This window comes from Gasterosteus aculeatus, chromosome 4 (genome assembly GCF_964276395.1).
Source record: "Gasterosteus aculeatus chromosome 4, fGasAcu3.hap1.1, whole genome shotgun sequence".
Lineage (NCBI taxonomy): Eukaryota > Metazoa > Chordata > Actinopteri > Perciformes > Gasterosteidae > Gasterosteus > Gasterosteus aculeatus.
Window position 1 is genome coordinate 1,394,842 of NC_135691.1, and position 21,136 is coordinate 1,415,977.

At 51.1% G+C, this 21,136-nt stretch overlaps 2 protein-coding genes across 11 annotated transcripts in view; one reads left to right on the forward strand and one right to left on the reverse strand.

Moving 5' to 3' along the window:
- Positions 1-197: 197 nt before the first annotated feature.
- klhl3 (kelch-like family member 3) lies at positions 198-8,369 on the forward strand. The gene is made up of 15 exons (XM_040175644.2): positions 198-728; positions 1,610-1,744; positions 2,006-2,112; positions 2,202-2,323; positions 3,191-3,353; positions 3,508-3,617; positions 4,684-4,800; positions 4,926-5,075; positions 5,160-5,277; positions 5,364-5,561; positions 5,766-5,867; positions 6,054-6,182; positions 6,368-6,508; positions 6,590-6,733; positions 6,822-8,369. Exons 1-15 carry the CDS (start codon positions 676-678, stop codon positions 6,848-6,850), a joined length of 1,818 nt encoding a protein of 605 aa, XP_040031578.2. The 5' UTR covers positions 198-675; the 3' UTR covers positions 6,851-8,369.
- A 502-nt stretch (positions 8,370-8,871) lies between these two features.
- The window catches only part of fam13b (family with sequence similarity 13 member B), a 43,996-nt gene continuing 31,731 nt past the window's right edge, over positions 8,872-21,136 (reverse strand). For 2 of the 10 annotated variants that reach the window (XM_078101707.1, XM_078101708.1), the window contains exons 11-24: positions 20,653-20,750; positions 20,382-20,439; positions 20,033-20,162; positions 19,619-19,684; positions 18,572-18,839; positions 18,356-18,497; positions 18,075-18,156; positions 17,273-17,452; positions 13,541-13,761; positions 13,350-13,433; positions 13,175-13,270; positions 12,677-13,083; positions 12,218-12,319; positions 8,872-12,058 (exon numbers count right to left, since the gene is read on the reverse strand). In XM_078101707.1, the coding sequence (XP_077957833.1) occupies positions 11,935-12,058; positions 12,218-12,319; positions 12,677-13,083; positions 13,175-13,270; positions 13,350-13,433; positions 13,541-13,761; positions 17,273-17,452; positions 18,075-18,156; positions 18,356-18,497; positions 18,572-18,839; positions 19,619-19,684; positions 20,033-20,162; positions 20,382-20,439; positions 20,653-20,750 (2,058 nt within the window). In that variant the 3' untranslated portion in view covers positions 8,872-11,934. The remainder of the gene's footprint in view (positions 12,059-12,217; positions 12,320-12,676; positions 13,084-13,174; positions 13,271-13,349; positions 13,434-13,540; positions 13,762-17,272; positions 17,453-18,074; positions 18,157-18,355; positions 18,498-18,571; positions 18,840-19,618; positions 19,685-20,032; positions 20,163-20,381; positions 20,440-20,652; positions 20,751-21,136) is intronic. The other 8 variants (XM_078101714.1, XM_078101715.1, XM_078101712.1 and 5 more) reach the window with 6 other exon arrangements.

A 21,136-nucleotide genomic window follows, 5' to 3' on the forward strand; every position in this document is an offset into this window, starting at 1 on the left:
GGTTTCTTTAAAGGCCGATTGCACGACGCAGAGCCGCTGTTACAAGTGAAGACTTGTGAGTGGTGAAAAATGACATCAAGGTGATTGTAAAAGACTGTGAGACCAGTTTATGTTCCTGTTTCAGGAGCCCGATTAACCTCTGAGGACTTGACACAATAAAAATCAACTGACAGAAAATTAGAATTCAACTACATAGAGAATTAAATCATTTAAGTCATTGGTTCCGCGTTGATCACCACCTCTCTGTTTGCCAATAATTTGTGCCATCAAGGAACAAAGCGGGACAAATAAAGATGGAGAATTGACTATTGTGGTGTATATATACATATGGGAAAATGTCTAGTCAGAAATGTTTCTTTAAATTAAAAAAACAATATGAATAATGTTGAGACACCAACATGTTGTGAGGATGTACAGGGTTAAACAGTGGAATCATGTTCGTACATCTCCGGCTTTAGGAATTGAGTTTAGTATTTTTTTCCAGATTTTCCACAGTTACACACAAGTGTGGTTTTTAATTCATATTATTGTCTTTGCAGCCTTTATAACGTGGACCATTGCATACAGATATCAGACGTAAAGTGTTTCTTTTGGCCGCGGCGTTCTGGTGCGTGTTTTCTCGCCGCGGAGTGATCGACTTCTGCAACACGCGATCTCGGCGCGGCCGCAGCGCTCATGCCCGCTGTTGAGTCCGGCTGCAGCGGGAGGATGGACGGCGTGTCGCTGGGGTGAGTTGGCTCAACCGCGGGGATTATTCCGTAAAGCTGCTTCGACATCTGTCGGCTAACGTTTCGACCCCCCCCCGGTGCTCGTTCGGCCGCAGCAGCAGCAGCAGCTCCGGCTGCCGTTAGCCGGCTAGCAGCTAGCCTCGGTTAGCTAGCGGCGTCGGCTCTGCTGCCGATGCGGCTGAGTCGCCGAACAAAACCGCCGAGTGCTCACGGAGGCGCCGGAGGCGCCGGGCCGTGGGGTTTGAACTGGTCGCGGACTGGTCGAGGACCGGTTCCCAGAAGGTGTCGATGTGGCTCAACGGAAGCTCTCCGTGTTAGCAGTGAAACCACCCGCGATGCTAACGGCTAGCTCAACACACTCACAAAGCAAACCGCGTCCTCTTTCTGCTTTTACATTTAGACCTAAACACACATTCCCCCCCCCCCCCCCCCCCCGGTGTGATTGAATGGTGATTATTGCAGCTGGATTAGCGGTGAACATCTGTGACGCGGTGCTCGCCGCTTCCTCCCCGCAGGGCGCCGGTTCACGCGCTGTCAGTTCTCTTTAAGCAACAACAACAACAACAACAACAACAACAACAACAACAGCAGGTTTATGAGACTTTATGCAGCAGGAAGTGTTTTTGTTTGCCACCTCTCGCTTGTGTCGCACGGGAAGCCTTAAAGATGGAGGCAGGTGTTATTCAGGACGTTTATGCTGTTAAAAGAGCGAAACCACACGCGCATCGATCCTAGTTTTCCAAACGCAGCAGCGAGCGACGTGGTTGCACTTTGACCCTCGATGAGGATCTCAGGTCTCCTCAGCTCAACCACAATGTCTTCTGACGTCTGTCTCACCTGGTCCACGTCCCCGATCCTCTCTCTCTCTCGTGTCCCACCAGTGTGGCGGCCGGCCCGGCCTCGCCGCGTCCCACCTGCAGCACGGACTGCGAGGAGGACACGGTCAACGGAGGGCTGCACACCTTCAACCAGACGCACATGAGGAAGGCCTTCCAGCTGATGGACGACCTGCGCAGGTGTGTGACGCCGTGGATGCACACGGGCGACGACATGTAAACAACAACGACGACGAGCTGCTTCACCTGGTGTCTCTCAGAATGTCCCGCGTTGAATTCTGCTTTTAGACAGAAGCGTTTGACCATAATTGTGACGAGTGCGTCAGTGTCTTTTAGTAGAAACTTGCAAACAAACACCGTAATTGGCCATTTCCTGAAGAGTCTCCCTGTCCTACGCTCCTGTCTGCATCCTCAAACCCTCCGTTTGTCCTCGTGCTTCAGTAAGAAGATGCTGTGTGACGTCCTGCTGGTGGCCGGAAGCGTCCAAGTACCGGCGCACAGGGTGGTCCTGGCGGCCTGTAGCCCCTACTTCTGTGCCATGTTCACAGGTACACGCACAGGTACACACACGCGCACACACACACACACACACGGCCCATCGTCATGTCTGATGTGCGTCTTTAACTGTGTGCTGTAGGTGATATGAGTGAGAGCAAAGCCCCCCAGGTGGAGATCAGAGAGGTGGACGGACAGACCCTGAGGAAGCTCGTTGACTACATCTACACGGCTGAGATAGAGGTCACCGAGGACAACGTCCAGGTGCGTGTGCGTGTGTGCGTGTGTGTGTGTGTGTGTGTGTGTGTGTGAAGCTGCGTGTCCAGTTTCACGCGTCAGAATCAGCCGAGGAGACGAGAGCGAGCCGAGCCGCTTCAAGGAGGAAGGAAGTGAAAGTGTTTTCCTGTTTTCACCAGATGTTGTTTCTTTTTCATTGGGCTTTTTTCCCTCGCTCCAGCTGTTTTTCGTTGATGTCACACATCGGTAACAGGAAGCACACGTTTTCTTCGCTTCCTCGTTGTGCAGGAGGAGACTCGTCTGTTAGCTGCTGTCTCCCTTTTAGAGAAGAACTGTCTTTCGTCACTGGAAGCACACGACGACCTGTGTGTTCGGAGACTCCGTGTGCTCCGGATCTCTGATTTTGTTTTACTGTTCAGGCTTTTTATGACCCAACGAACCAGAAGGTTCATTCACCCAAAAGTAGTTTCCCCTTTTTTTTTAAGGATTCCAAACGCATCAAGGAGGAAAAAGATTCCTCGCACGCTTTTGCTTTCTGTTAAACTTGCGGCCGAGGAGCCGGCGGGCGGCGCGTTGCCCTCAGGCCGGTCGGGGCGTTGAAATCAGCGCAGCAGGAAGCTTCCTCTGATTATCAGCACAGGAAGTGTGCGTGCAGAGAGGCAGGAAATCCTCCCGCTGTCACCGACTGGCTCCCTGTGTGACGCGAGCGCCGTGGCTCTCACCGCGGCTTTTCTTTAGCTTCTACGTCCTTCGTAGAGATTGTAGGCGGACTGATTGGTAACTGATGAATAATCGGGCCGACCGAGGAGTCAATTCATCACCACAATCATTCCGGGGGTTAATTGTGCGTTTGATTCTCAACTCCTGCTGCATTGAGGTACTTTCCTGTGTCAGGTTCTGCTGCCTGCCGCCAGCCTCCTGCAGCTGACGGACGTGCGTCAGGTTTGTTGTGAGTTCCTCCAGTCGCAGCTTCACCCCACCAACTGTCTGGGCATCCGAGCCTTCGCTGACCTGCACACGTGCACGCAGCTGCTCGACCAGTCCCACGCGTACGCCGGTGAGCCTCCAGATGTTCACTGCCTCCCACCCGATGCAGCCGCTTCTCCTTGATTCCGCTAATCAAGTTAGTTTTAGAAAACGCCAGCGCGGCGCCGTAGTCGTTGGTCACGGAGCTCGTGGAGGCAGACGTTTACTTTTCCCTCGTCTCTCAGAGCAGCACTTCTTCGACGTGGTGCAGGGAGAAGAGTTCCTGGGCCTTTCTCTGCAGCAGGTGTGCGGCCTCATCTCCAGCGACAAGCTGACGGTCACCACGGAGGAGAAGGTCCCTCACGCACACGCACGCACACGCACACGCACACACACACACACGATGTGACGATTATCTGCTTTCATTGATTCATGGATCCAAATGTTTGACGTTCTTTGCAGAAGTGTTTGGGTTTTGTTTCATTTATTTTCAGCCTGTAAAGAAAAGGACGTCGCTGTTATTCAATAACAACGTTACCAAAATACAGATATTTATCTCGCTGCTCGACGTCACACACACAGCGGTTATTTAGGTGAAACCTGCTGCATGGAACGTTTTCTATGTTGAAGGTGTGTGTTTGTGGCAGAAGTTCTCACGTTGTTGTAGAGCGACTTTGCTCTTCTGGGGACGAACGCGTAGTCGGGTAACGGCCCACTTCCCCCCCACCCCCCCCCGTCGGGGGGCCTCGTCCTTTTGTGTCCAGCTGGCGGGGCCCACGGCCCCCCAAGGAAGTGATCAGGTGTGAATGAATGTGAACAAAGGCCCCCCCCCCCGCCCGCCCTCCTGCTGTGAGCGGCTACGAATAATCAACCGTCTCACCTGAGAGACGTCCTGCTCACAGCGGGGGGGCGCGAAGCCGTCTGAAGCCCCCGTCTGTCCAAAGACACTCAAGCATCCAACAGAACAACATTTAAGTCGATGCTTTTTTAAATCTGGTTTATTGCCGGTAAACGTTCACGTGCTGGTAAACTGAAGAGAGAACAAAAACAAATGCTGGAGTAACAAAATGCAATACAAATATTTAAATACTATTAAATATTTCAATCATCACATGAAAGTGCCTCCATGTAATCTGACCTCTGCCTTGTTTCAAATATTGTTCATAAGATGAGCAGAAATCAACATTAAACACTAAAGTTACAACTAAACCACATTGCAATGTGCAGGAATAAAAGTCTGACTCTACTTTAGACAAAGCGTGTGCACGTCTGCATGTTCCTGTCTTAACAAATCGTAGTAGTTCACTGAACATTTTTTACAAAGACGTCTTATTTTTTTTAAACGCTTCAGAAACAAGAGCTCTTAAAGTTGACCCCTGAGTACGAGCAAAGCTTTGGTCTCCTCCACATCTGTCCCGCAGGTATTTGAAGCGATGATCTCGTGGATCAAGTACGACGAGCCGACCCGCCTGGAGCACATGCCCACCCTGATGGAGCACGTCCGGCTCCCTCTGCTGTCCAGGGACTACCTGGTCCAGGTCAGAGGTCATATCCATACTCATCAGTAGGAAGTACTGGAGTGAGCCGGCGGGAAGACGTCCCGCTGGTCTCCTTGTTTCTACGTCGGCTGAGTGGAACGTGAACGTCTCCCCGATGCTTTCAGAATGTGGAGGAAGAAGCTTTGATCAAGAACAACAACACCTGTAAAGATTTCCTGATAGAAGCAATGAAGTATCACCTGCTGCCCGCCGACCAGCGGCACCTCATCAAGACGGACCGGACCCGACCTCGAACGCCCATCAGCATCCCAAAGGTACCCGAGAACGCACGCACACGTGGGACCGGAGCCCACGCCGCCCGTGTCCGAGTGACCGAGGGTTCCCCCGTGTGACCGCAGGTGATGGTCGTGGTGGGCGGCCAGGCTCCCAAGGCCATCCGCAGCGTGGAGGGTTACGACTTCCAGGAGGACCGCTGGTACCAAGTGGCCGACCTGCCCTCGAGGCGCTGCCGGGCCGGTCGGTACCATCGCCGGCTGGACTCAGTGGTGCAGTAAGAGGTCGGCTCCTCCGCGTCACCGTGTGGTTTCCCTCCGTGCGTGCAGGCGTGGTCTCCATGGCGGGGCGGGTGTACGCCGTCGGCGGCTTCAACAGCTCCCTGCGCGAGCGGACCGTGGACGTGTACGACGGAGCCAAGGACCAGTGGAGCGCCGTGGCGAGCATGCAGGAGAGGCGCAGCACTCTGGGGGCCGCCGTGTTGGGGGATTTACTGTACGCTGTGGGGGGCTTCAATGGCAGTATAGGTAGGTACACACACACACACACACGGGAAATTCATTTAGTGTCGTATCACATTGAGCTTCATCACCTCCACTGATTCCACAAATATGGCCGATGGAGTCTCTGACAAACGGATCCACTGGGTCTGTAAAATGTAAAATGTGCCTGAGCGGGCGCAGGCTCACTCGAGCCCGTCATCGATCATCTTGTCCTTCTTTGTCCTTCAGGTCTGTCCACAGTAGAAGCCCACAACCATAAAACCAACGAGTGGCTCTACGTCGCCTCCATGAACACCAGACGCAGCAGCGTGGGCGTAGGGGTGGTGCACGGTGAGCGAGGGAAGCACACGTAGCGTCGAAGGAAAGGCCAGAAGCCCCCTTCTGTAATGCGCGTGTGTGTGTGTGTGTGTGTGTGTGTGTGTGTGTGTGTGTGTGTGTGTGTGTGTGTGTGTGTGTGTGTGTGTGTGTGTGTGTGTGTGTGTGTGTGTGTGTGTGTGGGTGTGGGTGTGTGGGCAGGTAAGTTGTACGCAGTCGGAGGCTACGACGGAGCGTCCCGTCAGTGTCTCAGCACAGTGGAGGAGTACGACCCTGTGGCTGATCAGTGGAGCTACGTAGCAGACATGAGCACACGCCGCAGTGGAGCAGGTGCGCACACACGCACACACGCACACATGCACACACACAGTTTTTTGATCGAATTGTTCTGTAGTTTTGTGGTCATCTGTACACACAGTTGGCTGTACGGAGCAACAGCACCACCCGGTGGCCCGCGTAGGAACGACACAAAGATTAAAGTTCAGTACAAAGTCCTTGATGCTTTCGTGGTGCAGGTGTCGGTGTGCTGGGGGGCCGGCTGTATGCAGCCGGAGGACACGACGGCCCCCTGGTGAGGAAGAGCGTCGAGGTGTACGACTCGCAGACCAACACCTGGACACTGGTCTGTGACATGAACATGTGCCGACGCAACGCAGGTCAGACACACGCACACGCACACACACACACACAACAGAAGACATCCCACAATACTCACTGTGCTGCGCCGCGTCCTCAAGGCGTGTGTGCCATCAACGGGCTGCTGTACGTGATCGGCGGCGACGACGGCTCCTGCAACCTCTCCTCGGTGGAGTTCTACGACCCGGCGTTGGACAAGTGGAGCCTCATTCCCACCAACATGAGCAACGGACGCAGCTACGCAGGTACGAGCGCCCAGCGCCGCCTTCCCCCGCCGCCGCAGAGGAACGCCCAGCCGCCCGCTCACTTCTCGTTTCCTCGCGCCCCCCGCAGGAGTTGCAGTGATTGACAAGCCGCTATGACCGGGGGAGGGCGGGGCGCCGTGACGGAGACTCGCGCGGACGGTCTGGAGGCGGCCGGTCACGTGGCGCCCGAGAGGAACCGGCTCCAAACGGGGCGAGGATGCGGATCCTGACTCGGAGGACGCCGTTTCACTGGATGCAAAACAATGTCCGCGTGGCGGTGGGTTTACGAGTCCTTTTCAAATGAAAATGAGGTAACGAGCGGCTGTATCAGCCGGCACGCCGCCACGCGGCGACGACGACGAGGTCATCGCGGCGTTCGCTTACTGAGGAACTGAATACTTTCAAACACCAGCTGGCTGCCTTCAGCGGGTTCCTGAGGAGGAGCGATGTCCCAACCTGCTGCGTACCCACCGACCATCCCACCAGACGGGCTCTGTAGTCCAGCTGTTGAGCCGAAATGCCGCAGCTGCCAGAGCGAGTTTGGACCTCGAGAGCCGCCGGACCATTTAAAGAATGTAGAACGTCTCTTTATGCAAATCCGCTGTGAGGTTTAATACCCTGGAGGTGGTTTTTAAAGTGGTCGGGGACCACTTGGCGTTGAGTTGACCCACTACTGATGCACTGACTGATGCGTGCCGGCAGGCTGCCTGTCTCACTGACCTGCTGCCCGTCTCACTGTCTGTCCCCCCCCTGCTCCTACTCAAGGGAGGGAAAACGATCATTTCAACAAATTGTAACACAAATGTGCCATTCATAGCGCTCAGAACTCCTGGCGTGTTTTTATCTCCTCGAAGCAAACAGAAACTGAGCTGAAGCAGGTTCAAGATTCGTAACAAAGTGAGGTTCTCGTTTCATTTCTCTGCCTTTTTGTTTCTTTAGCTCCGCCGGGTGGATTTGTTATCGGGGGACTGAGATTCATACGAGCTGCTCTATGAAGGAAGCTTTCAGCCTGAATATATTTCACTTCTGCCTACGATCTTCCACAAATCATGGATGCAACACGTAAAGACCGTTCTGTTCATGTGTGTTTAACAGTCTCCTGCATTTTCACTAATGAATAAAATCAGATCCTTTAAGTTCTATCCTGTGTGAGGTCAGGACACTTTACAGTCTGACATTTAACAATAATTAATACTTTTTGGTCATTTTTGACAGCCACTAAAATGCATAAATGATTCACTGAGCAATTTTAATGGTATAAATGTATTTTATTTGAACCCTCGTATCAATAGTCTGAACCCGTCGGGCAACAAGCAGCGTATAAATAACCTTTTAGCGCTGTTGTTTTTTCCCCTCAAGGCCCATTTATTGTCACCATGACGCGTTCTAGTGAACGGGGTTAATGTTGTATATTTTAATGTATACTGCGGATGTAGTAAACTTGACAGCTGATAATGTAATAGATCTGGTCTGAACTTCCTTACGTTCATGTCGGTTTGTGCACGGCACCTTTTTGCCAAACTTGAGAAACAAAAACATGAAGCACGTTTCCGCTGCAAGAAATCCTTTAAAGTGACAAATGTAAAAGTAAACGAGGTGGAAATGTATGTATTCAATATTAAATTTGATAATTTCATCATGTTTGCCAATGTTTTATAAGCGTTACTGTATTTTGTGAGTTATGTTTACTTGTTTAGTAAATCTTTAATCTGACGTTTGTCACATGACCTGGATTATAGCTGCAACTAGTTATTGTTCTTAAAGTTCTAGCATTCCAAGCAAAGTAAATGCATAGTACACTAAAGTCCTAAAATAGTCTTATTATTGCAGCTGGTTGTTTTCTTCTTCTCCCGGAGGTGTAATGATGGCACACAGACAGCTGTTGATGTGCATGCAGATGTTTCAGTGATTTTCTCATTTTCATGGAAACAAAGCTGCACAATAAATGAGAATTAAAACCGAATCAGGTGCAAACTGACTTTACGATTTGACAAAACATACATTAAACATGCCACTTTGTATGTAGCATGTTTAATGTGAGACGTGTCCTGTGTAAGCACAATGTTCATTACACCACGTCATGCAACCTGAAGGTATCATTTAATACGTTTTTGATTTAAGACTCAAGAGAACCGATGGCAAGCTTGTAAATTTTATTTTTTCGGGTATAATAGTTTGTTACTGATTGTATTTTCCCAGCCTTTTTGTTAGTGAACTAACAGAAAAAAAGCATTCAAAGTAAGAAAACATTTATAGATACATACACGCATACAGTATATTGATGTGATTAAACAGTATTAACAGTAAAGACCTGCAGGAATCATCTCAGCTCAGGAATTCACAGCAAGTCTTATCAAAGATGTCAAGTATCAGTTCTAACTGTCCTCCATGAGTCACGTGACTGTTTGTCCTTAAGCGGAGATTTAAGGAGTCAAAGTGACATTGGAGGCTAAAATACATCTCAAATAGAAGATCGTTTGCATTTCTGACAGAAGCGCGTGCTGTGAATTCCAGATGTGTGAAAGTAGCATGCATGTCTGATGGCTGCGTGAGACGGAACATTGTGTACACACAAAGACACACAACGGTTTACGACGTGAATTCACCACTCGGTTGCAGGCACAATGTAAATAAAGTTGTTTTGAAGAAACTGAGGCGGCAAACAAATCGTCCGCTCACCTTTTTAGACAAAAAAAAAGAAAAAAGCTAAAACGTCAACGAAACTCATTTCAGCGATGGATGATGGACCGTTTGACGATAAATACTAAAACGTTTTCAGACACGACACATCTGGACACATCTGGCTGGCTTTTCAATCCCTATTCACCTAAAAATCGTATTCTTTTGGTTTTTCAGCAGCGCCAACATGAACATTTAGCAGACGACACGTGCGTTAAGCTCACAAACCAACAATAGTGTTGTACCTCAATTATTCACACAGTCAAACCCTGCACTTTACCCACAAACCAACACTGTAAAACCTCCACGCAAAACTTTATTATTGCTGCTTCTTCATGGCACAAATCATGAACAATACATCGTGTTGTTGGGTTCTTTTGGCCACGCAGGCGCCGTGCAGGCGGCTTCACGTCGGGTGAGCCAGTGACTTACGACTACAGCTGCGTTCTTTGAGTAGATACAAAAGGGTTATGATCACACAAAGTAATGCTTATGATAGTTATAGTGATATTCATCATTAAAAAACACATTCTCGGGGCATCACAAACATTATCAACCAAAGGGGATCAAACATAATGTTTGAAATAATTTAAACATTTCTGACATTCATTCCTTCGGGTGTTTTTTTTATGTACACTATATATTTATATTTGTATAGAAGTAGTGCTTGATTTTTAGAAATAACAGATGAAAACAACACAAAGGGCTGCATTCTGTGAACGCTGTGCAAATAACATCTTTTTACATCGACCCCCCCACTTACCCTCCTCAAGCGTCCCCGACACTAAAAGATCCAAAGACTCAACCGTTGATTTCAAATCTTCACACCCGCTTGGACCGAGGCAAGAACAGCGCTGCTTTGTCTTACTGGCTTTGAACGTCTCACGAGCCAAAGGGGTTCTGGGTAGAAACTCCACCCGCTGAAGCTTCTCGCCTCCAAAGGTCTCCGTTTCAAATCCCCCCCCCGACACAAACAACAAGAGGTCCAACTCCTCACGCGCCCTCATTTCACCTGCCAGCGGTGAATCGGCCACTTCCACCAACGTGCCTTCAGCGCACCAGATACTGGCTCCCCTCCACAGCTTTTATTACCCAGAATCCCTCAGGACCTGCCCAACCCCCCCCCAGCAAGCTCAACACGGCACGAGAATCAAGGGGAAAAACAAGTCCAGATCTTCATCGATCATTTCTACACCCTAAAATCTCCTATTCCGAGTACGACTGTTTCCTATGAGCATCTTCAGTCAAATGGTGCCTTTAAGTGCCATCCGACATCAGACGTTTGAGCGGGAAACGACCTGAGAGGCTCATGGGAAACTAAGTTCAAACGCTGTGTTCATCTTATTCGACAAATATTGTCAAAAAGAAAAAGCATTCGCACAACATTAGAAACAAAAAGGACTCAAACAAACAGCTGCACGCTCACACGGGGATGAATGACGTCACGGCAGTGTCCCACAAACACGTATGTATACACGTCTTCTCTTTGAACGAAGGTTAAGATGAGTCCGGAGGAGCGAAGCGTCCACGATGTTTCACAGAACAGAATCGATCACATGGCTCCACGGAGACACGAGGCGGAGGAGGGACTCCTCGCGCAATAAGACGTCCCAAATAAAGTGTCTGAAGTGAAGAGCGTCCTCGAGCCGTCCCCACAGGAAGGAAAGGAAACATGAAAAAGGTCCCGAAAGGAAAAAGTCTGAATGTTGTTTCTGTGACACGAGGAGACGAGTCTTTAGTGATGGAGACAAACACAGAGAAGATTCCTGTGTCTCCAAACTGCAGCGGAGGACCAGATGTGGCTGACGGAGGGATTTTAGGGTGGAGCTGCATTCATGTCATGGGGAAAAGTTATTCAAGTCAGAGCTTCCAACAAACTGGAATGAGAGTCCTGAAATGAATAAATGTAGTTCCACATAAATTATCATAAATCTATAAAATCAATGAACTGATCAGGTGATAAAATTGCTTAAAATGTGCAAAAATCTCCTAATTCTTCAATGCACGAAGTTCACTAACGGGGCGTCTCAGGACGAACGTCCCACCAGCAAAGTGTCACAAACTAAAAACGTCCTTTTAGCAAATTCCTCTTTACTTCTTTCTTTGTTAAGATTCGTTAGACCGATGAAGCTCTTGAAAGCACACACGGTGGTTTTTCTGCCAGGAGACAACAGTCGTCGTGTTTAACTGGACGCAAGTTTGCTCTGGTCAGAACTAAACTAGCCTCCTTAATCCTGATCCTGATCCTGACAGCAGTCTGCACGGTGTCACCAACTCCTGACCGAAGTACTTCTAAAAACTTTAAAACGGAGGTTAAACCCGTCAGAAGGTGCGTGGAAACGCTCCCGTGCACACGGCGCTGTGGCTCCTTTCTCCAGGACATAAATGCAGCGGACCAGGTGGAGGTCATGAGGCGTGGGTCTCCGCTTCCTGGCAAGTCATGTGATGGGTTTGTTTCACCCGGTCGTGGACGTCCTGGACGTGTGCGGTGACAGCTGGTTACGGGGGGGGGGGGGGCGGGTCTAGATGGATTTGGAGGAATCCTGTTTGCTGATGAGCACCTCCAGCAGGCGGAGTTTGGCCTTGATCCTCTTGTACTCCCTGTACTCCTCCAGCATCGGCACCCGGTCCTCCTTCTGCACGTACCTACCGGGGGGAGACAGAAGACGTTCTCTAAATGATTCACAGCTCGTTTAATCGGATTGTTGCTTTCATATCTGGAAAAACTCTACGCTACTGTTCTGACTGAGGCGTCTGTCTGCAGCCTGACAGTCTGGATAGTGTTCATGTGCATCTTCTGCCTACCTTCCATTATGCTGATAGAAATCCTCCTCAAACTCTCGGATGGTCCTCCTCAGCTTCTTCTTCTCTGCTCTGGCCTTCCACAGCTGTTCCAGCAGCTCTGGCCTGGAGGATGAAGGGACGCGTGAGAACTTTAAACCTGCAGTTGATACCCTGAGAAGCCTTGAAATAACATTTACTGCCTTGTTTCTACACGGACGGAGGCCCAAAGAACTGAAACGTCTTATTTCAGCAGCATCCATTTGGAGTTGGATGAAGCCCGGAGAGAAAAGTCGGACAGCAGGTGAGCTGTGAGGGGTCAGGTGATCATGTCCAGGTAAGAGACCTGGATGTACAAACCTGAGCTGATGAAGGAGAATAGAGGAGGCGTGTGATACTCCTACGACACTACGGCGTCTTTGTGGCTGACTACATTTGAATGAATCTGTGAGGCGGCATGTTTAGTGTGGTAAGTGTTCTCACATGGACGAGGCGTTGGAGCTGGACAGCCGCAGGTCGAGCGCCAGCTTGCCCGACCCCTCCTCCACCGTGGCTCTCATTGGACAGTCGCTCTGCCTGTCCGGCTGCTTCTGGCTCCTCCCCGAGCCCTCGGACGAGGTCACCAGGTCGACGGCCATGATGACCTCGGAGCTCTGCATCTCCCCGCCGCTGCTGCTCTCTCCTTCCTCCTCCTCGTCCTCCTCTTCTTCCTCCTCCTCCCGCTCCTCCACCCTCTTGTTTTCTTCTTTTCCTTCTCCTTCTTTCCGCTCCTCCTCGCCCTCCTCCTCCTCCTCCTCCTCCTCCTCTTTGATCTCCTCCCAGAAGTGAGCGGTTTCGCCCTCGATGATTGGCTGCAGGGTCTGACTCCTCCTCTTACTGGAGGGCGACACCTGGGGGAGAAGCAGTGGAGCATGAAGGACCTTAACAAGTGAGAAGAAGCAGCTAACACGGTGTAGTAGGCGCAGTGCTGCGTCGCCTTACGGTGACCGGTGTGATGCTGACTCTGGTGAGCATCTGTTTGACTAGTCGGTAGCGATCGTAGAGAGGCTTCACCACCAGCCGCTCCTCTCTGGTCCCCTGGGAGAGAAGAACCGCTTAGGACCGGTTTAAATGTGCGTTTCGGCGCAGCTTCCTTTCAGGATGTCGGCGAACTCACCGGTCGACCATGCAGGCCCTCGTAGTGCAGCAGGTTCTTCTGAAGGACCGTCTTCTCACTGGACAACTGCTCCTTGGTCATCTTCTGCAGAGACAGACGCATCATGTGGTGGAGGCAGAATGTGATTCTGTTTATCAGACCTCCATACAAACAATCCCGTGTCATGTCCACTGATCATTACTGCAAAGAACCTTGACCTTGATGTCATCGGGCCAGCCGTCCTCCTGCCGCTTCCCTTTGACCCGGTGCTGGATCAGCTCCAGCGTCTCCTCCCTGGTGGGACCCGGACCCTTCGCATCCCCCGCTGCGTCGGGAGCGCCTTGGTCCAGCGTGGAGCCGAAGCTCTTGGGTAAGGTGTTGCTCCGAGGACGAGTCTGAGGCCCGAGCTCGCTCTCTGCACGGTGTTTAGCATCTGGGGAGGGAGGAATACAGGGGTGAGGCAGGAGGAGACCAACGGGGAGGAGGGAGAGAGGGAGGACACGGAGGAAGGAACCAGGACGAGAAAAGGGGAGAAAATCACAAATCTTCAGACGGCACATGAAGCGTTTGTCACAGAATGACGTCTGACAAACACAATGAACAACACACAGACCTCAAACACAACCCAAACACAACCCACTCTCAACCCAAACACAACCCACTCTCAACCCAAACACAACCCAAACACAACCCACTCTCAACCCAAACACAACCCAAACGCAACCCACTCTCAACCCAAACACAACCCACTCTCAACCCAAACACAACCCACTCTCAACCCAAACACAACCCACTCTCAACCCACTCTCAACCCAAACGCAACCCAAACACAACCCAAACGCAACCCACTCTCAACCCAAACGCAACCCACTCTCAACCCAATCTCAACCCAAACGCAACCCACTCTCAACCCAAACACAACCCAAACGCAACCCAAACACAACCCAAACGCAACCCACTCTCAACCCACTCTCAACCCAAACGCAACCCAAACACAACCCAAACGCAACCCACTCTCAACCCAAACGCAACCCACTCTCAACCCAATCGCAACCCAAACGCAACCCACTCTCAACCCAAACGCAACCCAAACGCAACCCACTCTCAACCCAAACGCAACCCAAACGCAACCCACTCGCAACCCACTCTCAACCCAAACACAACCCAAACGCAACCCAAACACAACCCAAACGCAACCCACTCTCAACCCACTCGCAACCCACTCGCAACCCAAACACAACCCACTCTCAACCCAAACACAACCCACTCTCAACCCAAACACAACCCACTCTCAACCCAAACGCAACCCAAACGCAACCCAAACGCAACCCACTCGCAACCCACTCGCAACCCACTCGCAACCCACTCGCAACCCAAACGCAACCCACTCGCAACCCAAACGCAACCCAAACGCAACCCACTCGCAACCCAAACGCAACCCACTCGCAACCCAAACGCAACCCACTCGCAACCCAAACGCAACCCACTCGCAACCCAAACGCAACCCAAACGCAACCCACTCGCAACCCAAACGCAACCCACTCGCAACCCAAACGCAACCCACTCGCAACCCAAACGCAACCCACTCGCAACCCACTCGCAACCCAAACGCAACCCACTCTCAACCCAAACGCAACCCACTCTCAACCCAATCGCAACCCACTCGCAACCCAAACACAACCCACTCTCAACCCAAACACAACCCAAACGCAACCCAAACACAACCCAAACGCAACCCACTCTCAACCCAAACGCAACCCACTCGCAACCCACTCGCAACCCAAACACAACCCACTCTCAACCCAAACACAACCCAAACGCAACCCAAACACAACCCAAACACAACCCAAACACAACCCAAACGCAACCCAAACACAACCCAAACGCAACCCAAACACAACCCAAACGCAACCCACTCTCAACCCACTCGCAACCCACTCGCAACCCAAACACAACCCACTCTCAACCCAAACGCAACCCACTCGCAACCCAAACGCAACCCAAACGCAACCCACTCGCAACCCACTCGCAACCCAAACGCAACCCACTCGCAACCCAAACGCAACCCACTCGCAACCCAAACGCAACCCACTCGCAACCCAAACGCAACCCACTCGCAACCCAAACGCAACCCACTCGCAACCCAAACGCAACCCACTCGCAACCCAAACGCAACCCACTCTCAACCCACTCGCAACCCACTCGCAACCCAAACACAACCCACTCTCAACCCAAACACAACCCACTCTCAACCCAAACGCAACCCAAACGCAACCCAAACGCAACCCACTCGCAACCCACTCGCAACCCACTCGCAACCCAAACGCAACCCACTCGCAACCCAAACGCAACCCACTCGCAACCCAAACGCAACCCAAACGCAACCCACTCGCAACCCAAACGCAACCCACTCGCAACCCACTCGCAACCCAAACGCAACCCACTCGCAACCCAAACGCAACCCAAACGCAACCCACTCGCAACCCAAACGCAACCCACTCGCAACCCAAACGCAACCCACTCGCAACCCAAACGCAACCCACTCGCAACCCAAACGCAACCCACTCGCAACCCACTCGCAACCCAAACGCAACCCACTCTCAACCCAAACGCAACCCACTCTCAACCCAATCGCAACCCACTCGCAACCCAAACACAACCCACTCTCAACCCAAACACAACCCAAACACAACCCAAACGCAACCCAAACACAACCCAAACGCAACCCACTCTCAACCCAAACGCAACCCAAACGCAACCCACTCGCAACCCACTCGCAACCCAAACACAACCCACTCTCAACCCAAACACAACCCAAACGCAACCCAAACACAACCCAAACACAACCCAAACGCAACCCAAACGCAACCCACTCTCAACCCAAACGCAACCCACTCTCAACCCACTCGCAACCCACTCGCAACCCAAACGCAACCCACTCTCAACCCAAACGCAACCCAAACGCAACCCAAACGCAACCCACTCGCAACCCAAACGCAACCCACTCGCAACCCAAACGCAACCCAAACGCAACCCACTCGCAACCCAAACGCAACCCACTCGCAACCCAAACGCAACCCACTCGCAACCCAAACGCAACCCACTCGCAACCCAAACGCAACCCACTCGCAACCCAAACGCAACCCAAACGCAACCCACTCGCAACCCAAACGCAACCCACTCGCAACCCAAACGCAACCCACTCGCAACCCAAACGCAACCCACTCGCAACCCAAACGCAACCCACTCGCAACCCAAACGCAACCCACTCGCAACCCAAACGCAACCCACTCTCAACCCAAACGCAACCCACTCTCAACCCAAACACAACCCACTCTCAACCCAAACACAACCCACTCTCAACCCAAACGCAACCCAAACACAACCCACTCTCAACCCAAACACAACCCACTCTCAACCCAAACACAACCCACTCTCAACCCACTCTCAACCCAAACGCAACCCAAACGCAACCCACACGCAACCCACACGCAACCCAAACGCAACCCACTCTCAACCCAAACGCAACCCACTCTCAACCCAAACGCAACCCACTCTCAACCCAAACACAACCCAAACGCAACCCACTCTCAACCCAAACACAACCCAAACCAAGACTTGAGAATAAAGACCTTTGAAAGGCTCAGAGAACCCGACTGTAGTTCAATGATCTGTTGAGGTTTGATTTAAGGATTAATAGCAGAAGATACGTATACCCGTGTACTGGAATATGACAATTCAACAAAAGGTAGGAAATAATAAAACTCGTCTCTCTTCCCCCCGTTACCAAACATTCTTGAGGGACACGCGGTTAAAATGTCTCGTGCCAACATGCGTCTCAACAGCAAATACACCAAAACCAAGAAGCAAGGCGCCCCCCCCCCCCCCCCCCCCAGTGTGACTGTCAGTGGTGTATGTCTACTTACTGAGGGGTTGGTACTTACTGAGGTGACCCGGTCTAGAGCTCAGGCCTGAGTAGGGGTGCAGCGGGGGGGTGAGTGTGTGATGGGGAGGTGAGCAGATAGAGGAGGGGGGAGGGAAGGAGGGAGCATGGTGGCGTCTGTATGAATGGAGCAAAGCCTGGTGCCTCAGCGTGCTTCTGGGTAAAAGGTGGTGCTGGCGTCCTGGTTGGCCGATCAGTCAATCAATCAATCAATCGGTTGGTTGGGCGATAGGAGGAGGGAGGGAGGAAAGTGGAGAGCGGGTGCTCGCGTTATTGTTGTTTTTCAATTTTGATTTGATTTGAAACAGAGAGAGAGAGAGAGAGAGAAATGTTTCGGCCACTTTGTGTGTCTTCGCAGAGCGAAGGTGGACGAGCGTCACAGGGCTCGTTCAGTTTGGTGAAACGGTGCACAAAACAACGATTTATATCCATCAGGTGCTTAAATATTTAGACTCTTCAAGGAACACCTCCGTTAGGACAAAAAGAGTCGAATCCTGATTTTAAATGGAGCATCCTAGAGAGTTGTTTAAGTCTTATGCATCGTTTCACCCCACAGAGCTCCCTGCAGAGGTGATGAATGTGGGTTCACAAGGACGCACCAGCACACTGGAGGGTGGGAGCCACTTCAACCCCCCCGGCATGTGCGTGCATGTGTGTGTTAGACCAGCACGCATGCAGTGTTCTTACAAAGGTCAAAGGTTGGGAGTGGGAAGGGGTCAAGCTGTCCAGCATGGAACACAGACACTCCAATCCCGACACACACACACACACAAATGCACGGGAAAAACAAGTCGCTGTCGTACCTTTAATCTGCCTGCGGATCTTTGTGAGGTCGGTCATCCATTTGAGGACTTTGGGGTTAGTGGCCTTGTCTCCATGAGAAGGCTGCAGAGAGAGGAGGAGGAGGAGGAGAGAGGGATTGAATGAAACAGTCTCCAAGATGATCTTGTAGAGGGAGTGAAAGACAGAGGAGGAGCAGGAGGTCTGAGGACTGATGTGCTGGGAATAGACGGAGAGCCAGCGGTTCACAGCACCAATAACACAAACTCCATCAACACGCCGGAGTTCACTTTTCTACTTGTACCTTATAGTTCCTTTCATTCTCAAATTGCTCTTCAAACTGCTTAATTTTCTTCTTCAGGTGCTGAAGTTTCTTGGTGAGTTGGTGGGTCACTGAATCTCCTCCTCTCATTGCCTCTTTGGAGCCGAAGGACGCTCGCCGCGGCCTGCAGGGACGGAGGATGAAGGTCAAACCCACAAACGGAAAGCAGCGAGGGGGGAGGGAGCCGCGGCGCCGTACCTCTGTGCTTTGGTGGGAGAGGTGGCGTCCGGGTCTTGCTGCAGGAATCGCTGGGCGCCGTGCGCTCCGAAGTCGAGAAAGCGCCGCGCCGGCAGGTGAGCGTGGGAGCGGGAGGAAGAGGAGGAGGCTTCCTGCCCTCCCTCCCCCACGTCCTCCTCCTCCAGCAGCAGCAGGGGAGGGAGGGTGACCATGCGGCCGGCCAGCGGGGAGAGCTGAGCCTCTCCGCTCTCGCTCTCGTCCTGCCAGGACTTGAAAGCGGGGACGGGGTCTAGAGACGGGAGGACAGGGAGCAGAGAGAGGAGCGAATCAGAGCGCGGCATCAGACGTCGGGAAAAGGAGGGAGAGAGAAGACGGACGTTACAATCCGTGTATAGAACATATCGATAGAAAAGCTGCATGGGGCCATTAAAGCCCACGTTGTCCTCTGCGGGTCAGTCTCTGTCAGCGGGATGCTAACGAGAGGAGTCACGTGGGGGGGGGGGAGGAGAAGGGGGAGGCGAGGCGATAACGGGGGAGAAGCACAGTGTCCCGATCAATCCGCCAGGGGACCCTGCTGCAAAGAGGTAGATGAGAGGAATAAAGGAGTCGCCCTGCTCAGACGCCGCGGGGCGTCAAACAGCCGGATGGACGTCTGTGTGAAAAAGGGACGGCTGGAATGGTTGGACGACAAACACACACACACACACACACACATACACACACACACACACACACACACACACACCAGCCATTTGTTCAGCGCGGGAAACAAAGGTCAATGGAAAAAGACGATCGTCTTTACAGCAATATTAAAGGCTCTTTGTAGAAAAGGGGCAAATATGTTGCCCGTCAATAAATAAACAAGTTTTCAATTCAGGATTCTTTGTCACATGTTCATTTTAAATGAATGAAATATTTAAATGAATAAATGATGATAAAATATTAAAAGAAGGCTCGAAACGGATCCTGTAAGAAATCCAGATCGAAGCGCCTTCGTAAAAGAAATCAAGGCGAGAGGATGGAAGGAAAGCTCGCTGGCTGGTGATGGGTAGACGCTCGACTACTCACCTTGGCCTTCTTTTTGCAGATGCATACATGAGAAGTCTATGGGAGGGACATGGGAGGGGGGTGATGCTGTTTGGATGGAAGGAGGACAAGAGGGAGGAAGAAGAGAAGAAGAAGGAAGACAGCAGAGACGAGGAGCAGTGAGGTCAATCATTCGTAACAACTCTCCAACCTTCCTTCAGTCCCTGAACTTTTACCAGAGTAATAACTCCACATTTAAAAGACGACATCTCGAAAAGTACTCTTAAACAAAATTTGGTGAAATAGTACAAATATTTGGGTATGACTTTTAATCTTCGACGTTAATACCAACTGCAGTGTCGCCTCCTGGGAACGAGCATCATCTTTTGAACAGAATCTTCTATGGATTCATAAAGGAAACAAAGCACATGAAGTCTGTTTCACTGTATCTCCCACCTTCCCATTGGCTGTCAGGGAAGAGTTGCAGATGAGGGTTGTGGCCGGATTTTGGTTGGCATGGCGACAGGTGGTTCCTGTTGGTCTTGCTGTTGTTGGCGTTCTGATCACAGCGGCATGAATTCAGATCCTGGAAAAGGGGCAAAAGGGAATTCACCAAAAAAAAATTGAAAATGAAGAAAAAAGGAAAACAAACATTCAAGACGAAGGTACAAAAGAGGATAGAGAAGTCAACTAGAAGTGAACCAAGGGAGGACACGTACTGTAACGTAAACATTAACTCATATTTATCCTTGTAATTTAAATAAATCTAAAATATATCTTTGTGGTGTGGCGCTGCGACACTTACACAGCTGATGGTGTCAGCCTGAGTCTGCTCCATGTTGTCACAGGGTCGATTGTCCTGCCTGCGATCAGAGAAAGACAAATAACGATGACTGATTAGTGTTCATGTGAGAAACAATTTGCCAAGTCAAACCCTCGGACCTCAGCAGAACAATTTAAGAACGAGGAAATTACTCATAGGTCAGCGGAGGAGGAGTCAAAGCTTCAACCACCCAAGTCAATGCTGTGTTTATCTATTGTTCACCCTGCTTTAAATGGACATTCCGCCTGCTCACCTGGCGGTGTTGATGTTGTTCTCAGCATCTGGGGCGGCCTCGGCGTCCAGGTCCATTCCAGAGCTCTCCTCCAGGGCGTCGCCGGGGGCAAAGGGATCCTGCGGGAAAGCAACAGCGAGAATTTATATTGCATTTGAGGGTTTCCAATGATTGGAAATCACAGACTTAAGAGCAGAGAAACAGAGATGAAAAGGCGAGAAAAGGAAATATGAAATAAACAGGTGCATTTGGACAATATCATGTTTCCCTTTTACCACCAAAAGTAAATGTTCAAGTGAGCCCCGTTACACAGTGAAGTTAGTACCACAATGATTATGCGACTAAACCCTGAAAGTGAAAACTAAATGTGAGCTGCTGCATGTAAAGCACATGTTGCACAGCTGTTATTATGTCGAGAGGGTTTTATGGTTTGACCCACAGGTGTTGCTGTCATTCTCGGCTCATCTCTTTAAGACATCTCTAGATGTTTGTCGAAGGAGCTGAC

What these genes read in the sequence shown, in the direction of transcription:
- klhl3 (XM_040175644.2), top strand. Translation starts at nt 676, where the DNA reads ATGCCCGCTGTTGAGTCCGGCTGCAGCGGGAGGATGGACGGCGTGTCG. An exon ending in CCAGGGACTACCTGGTCCAG is followed by an intron (nt 4,801 to 4,925) that starts GTCAGAGGTCAT and finishes CGATGCTTTCAG; the next exon opens with AATGTGGAGGAAGAAGCTTT. An exon ending in CAACGGACGCAGCTACGCAG is followed by an intron (nt 6,734 to 6,821) that starts GTACGAGCGCCC and finishes CGCCCCCCGCAG; the next exon opens with GAGTTGCAGTGATTGACAAG.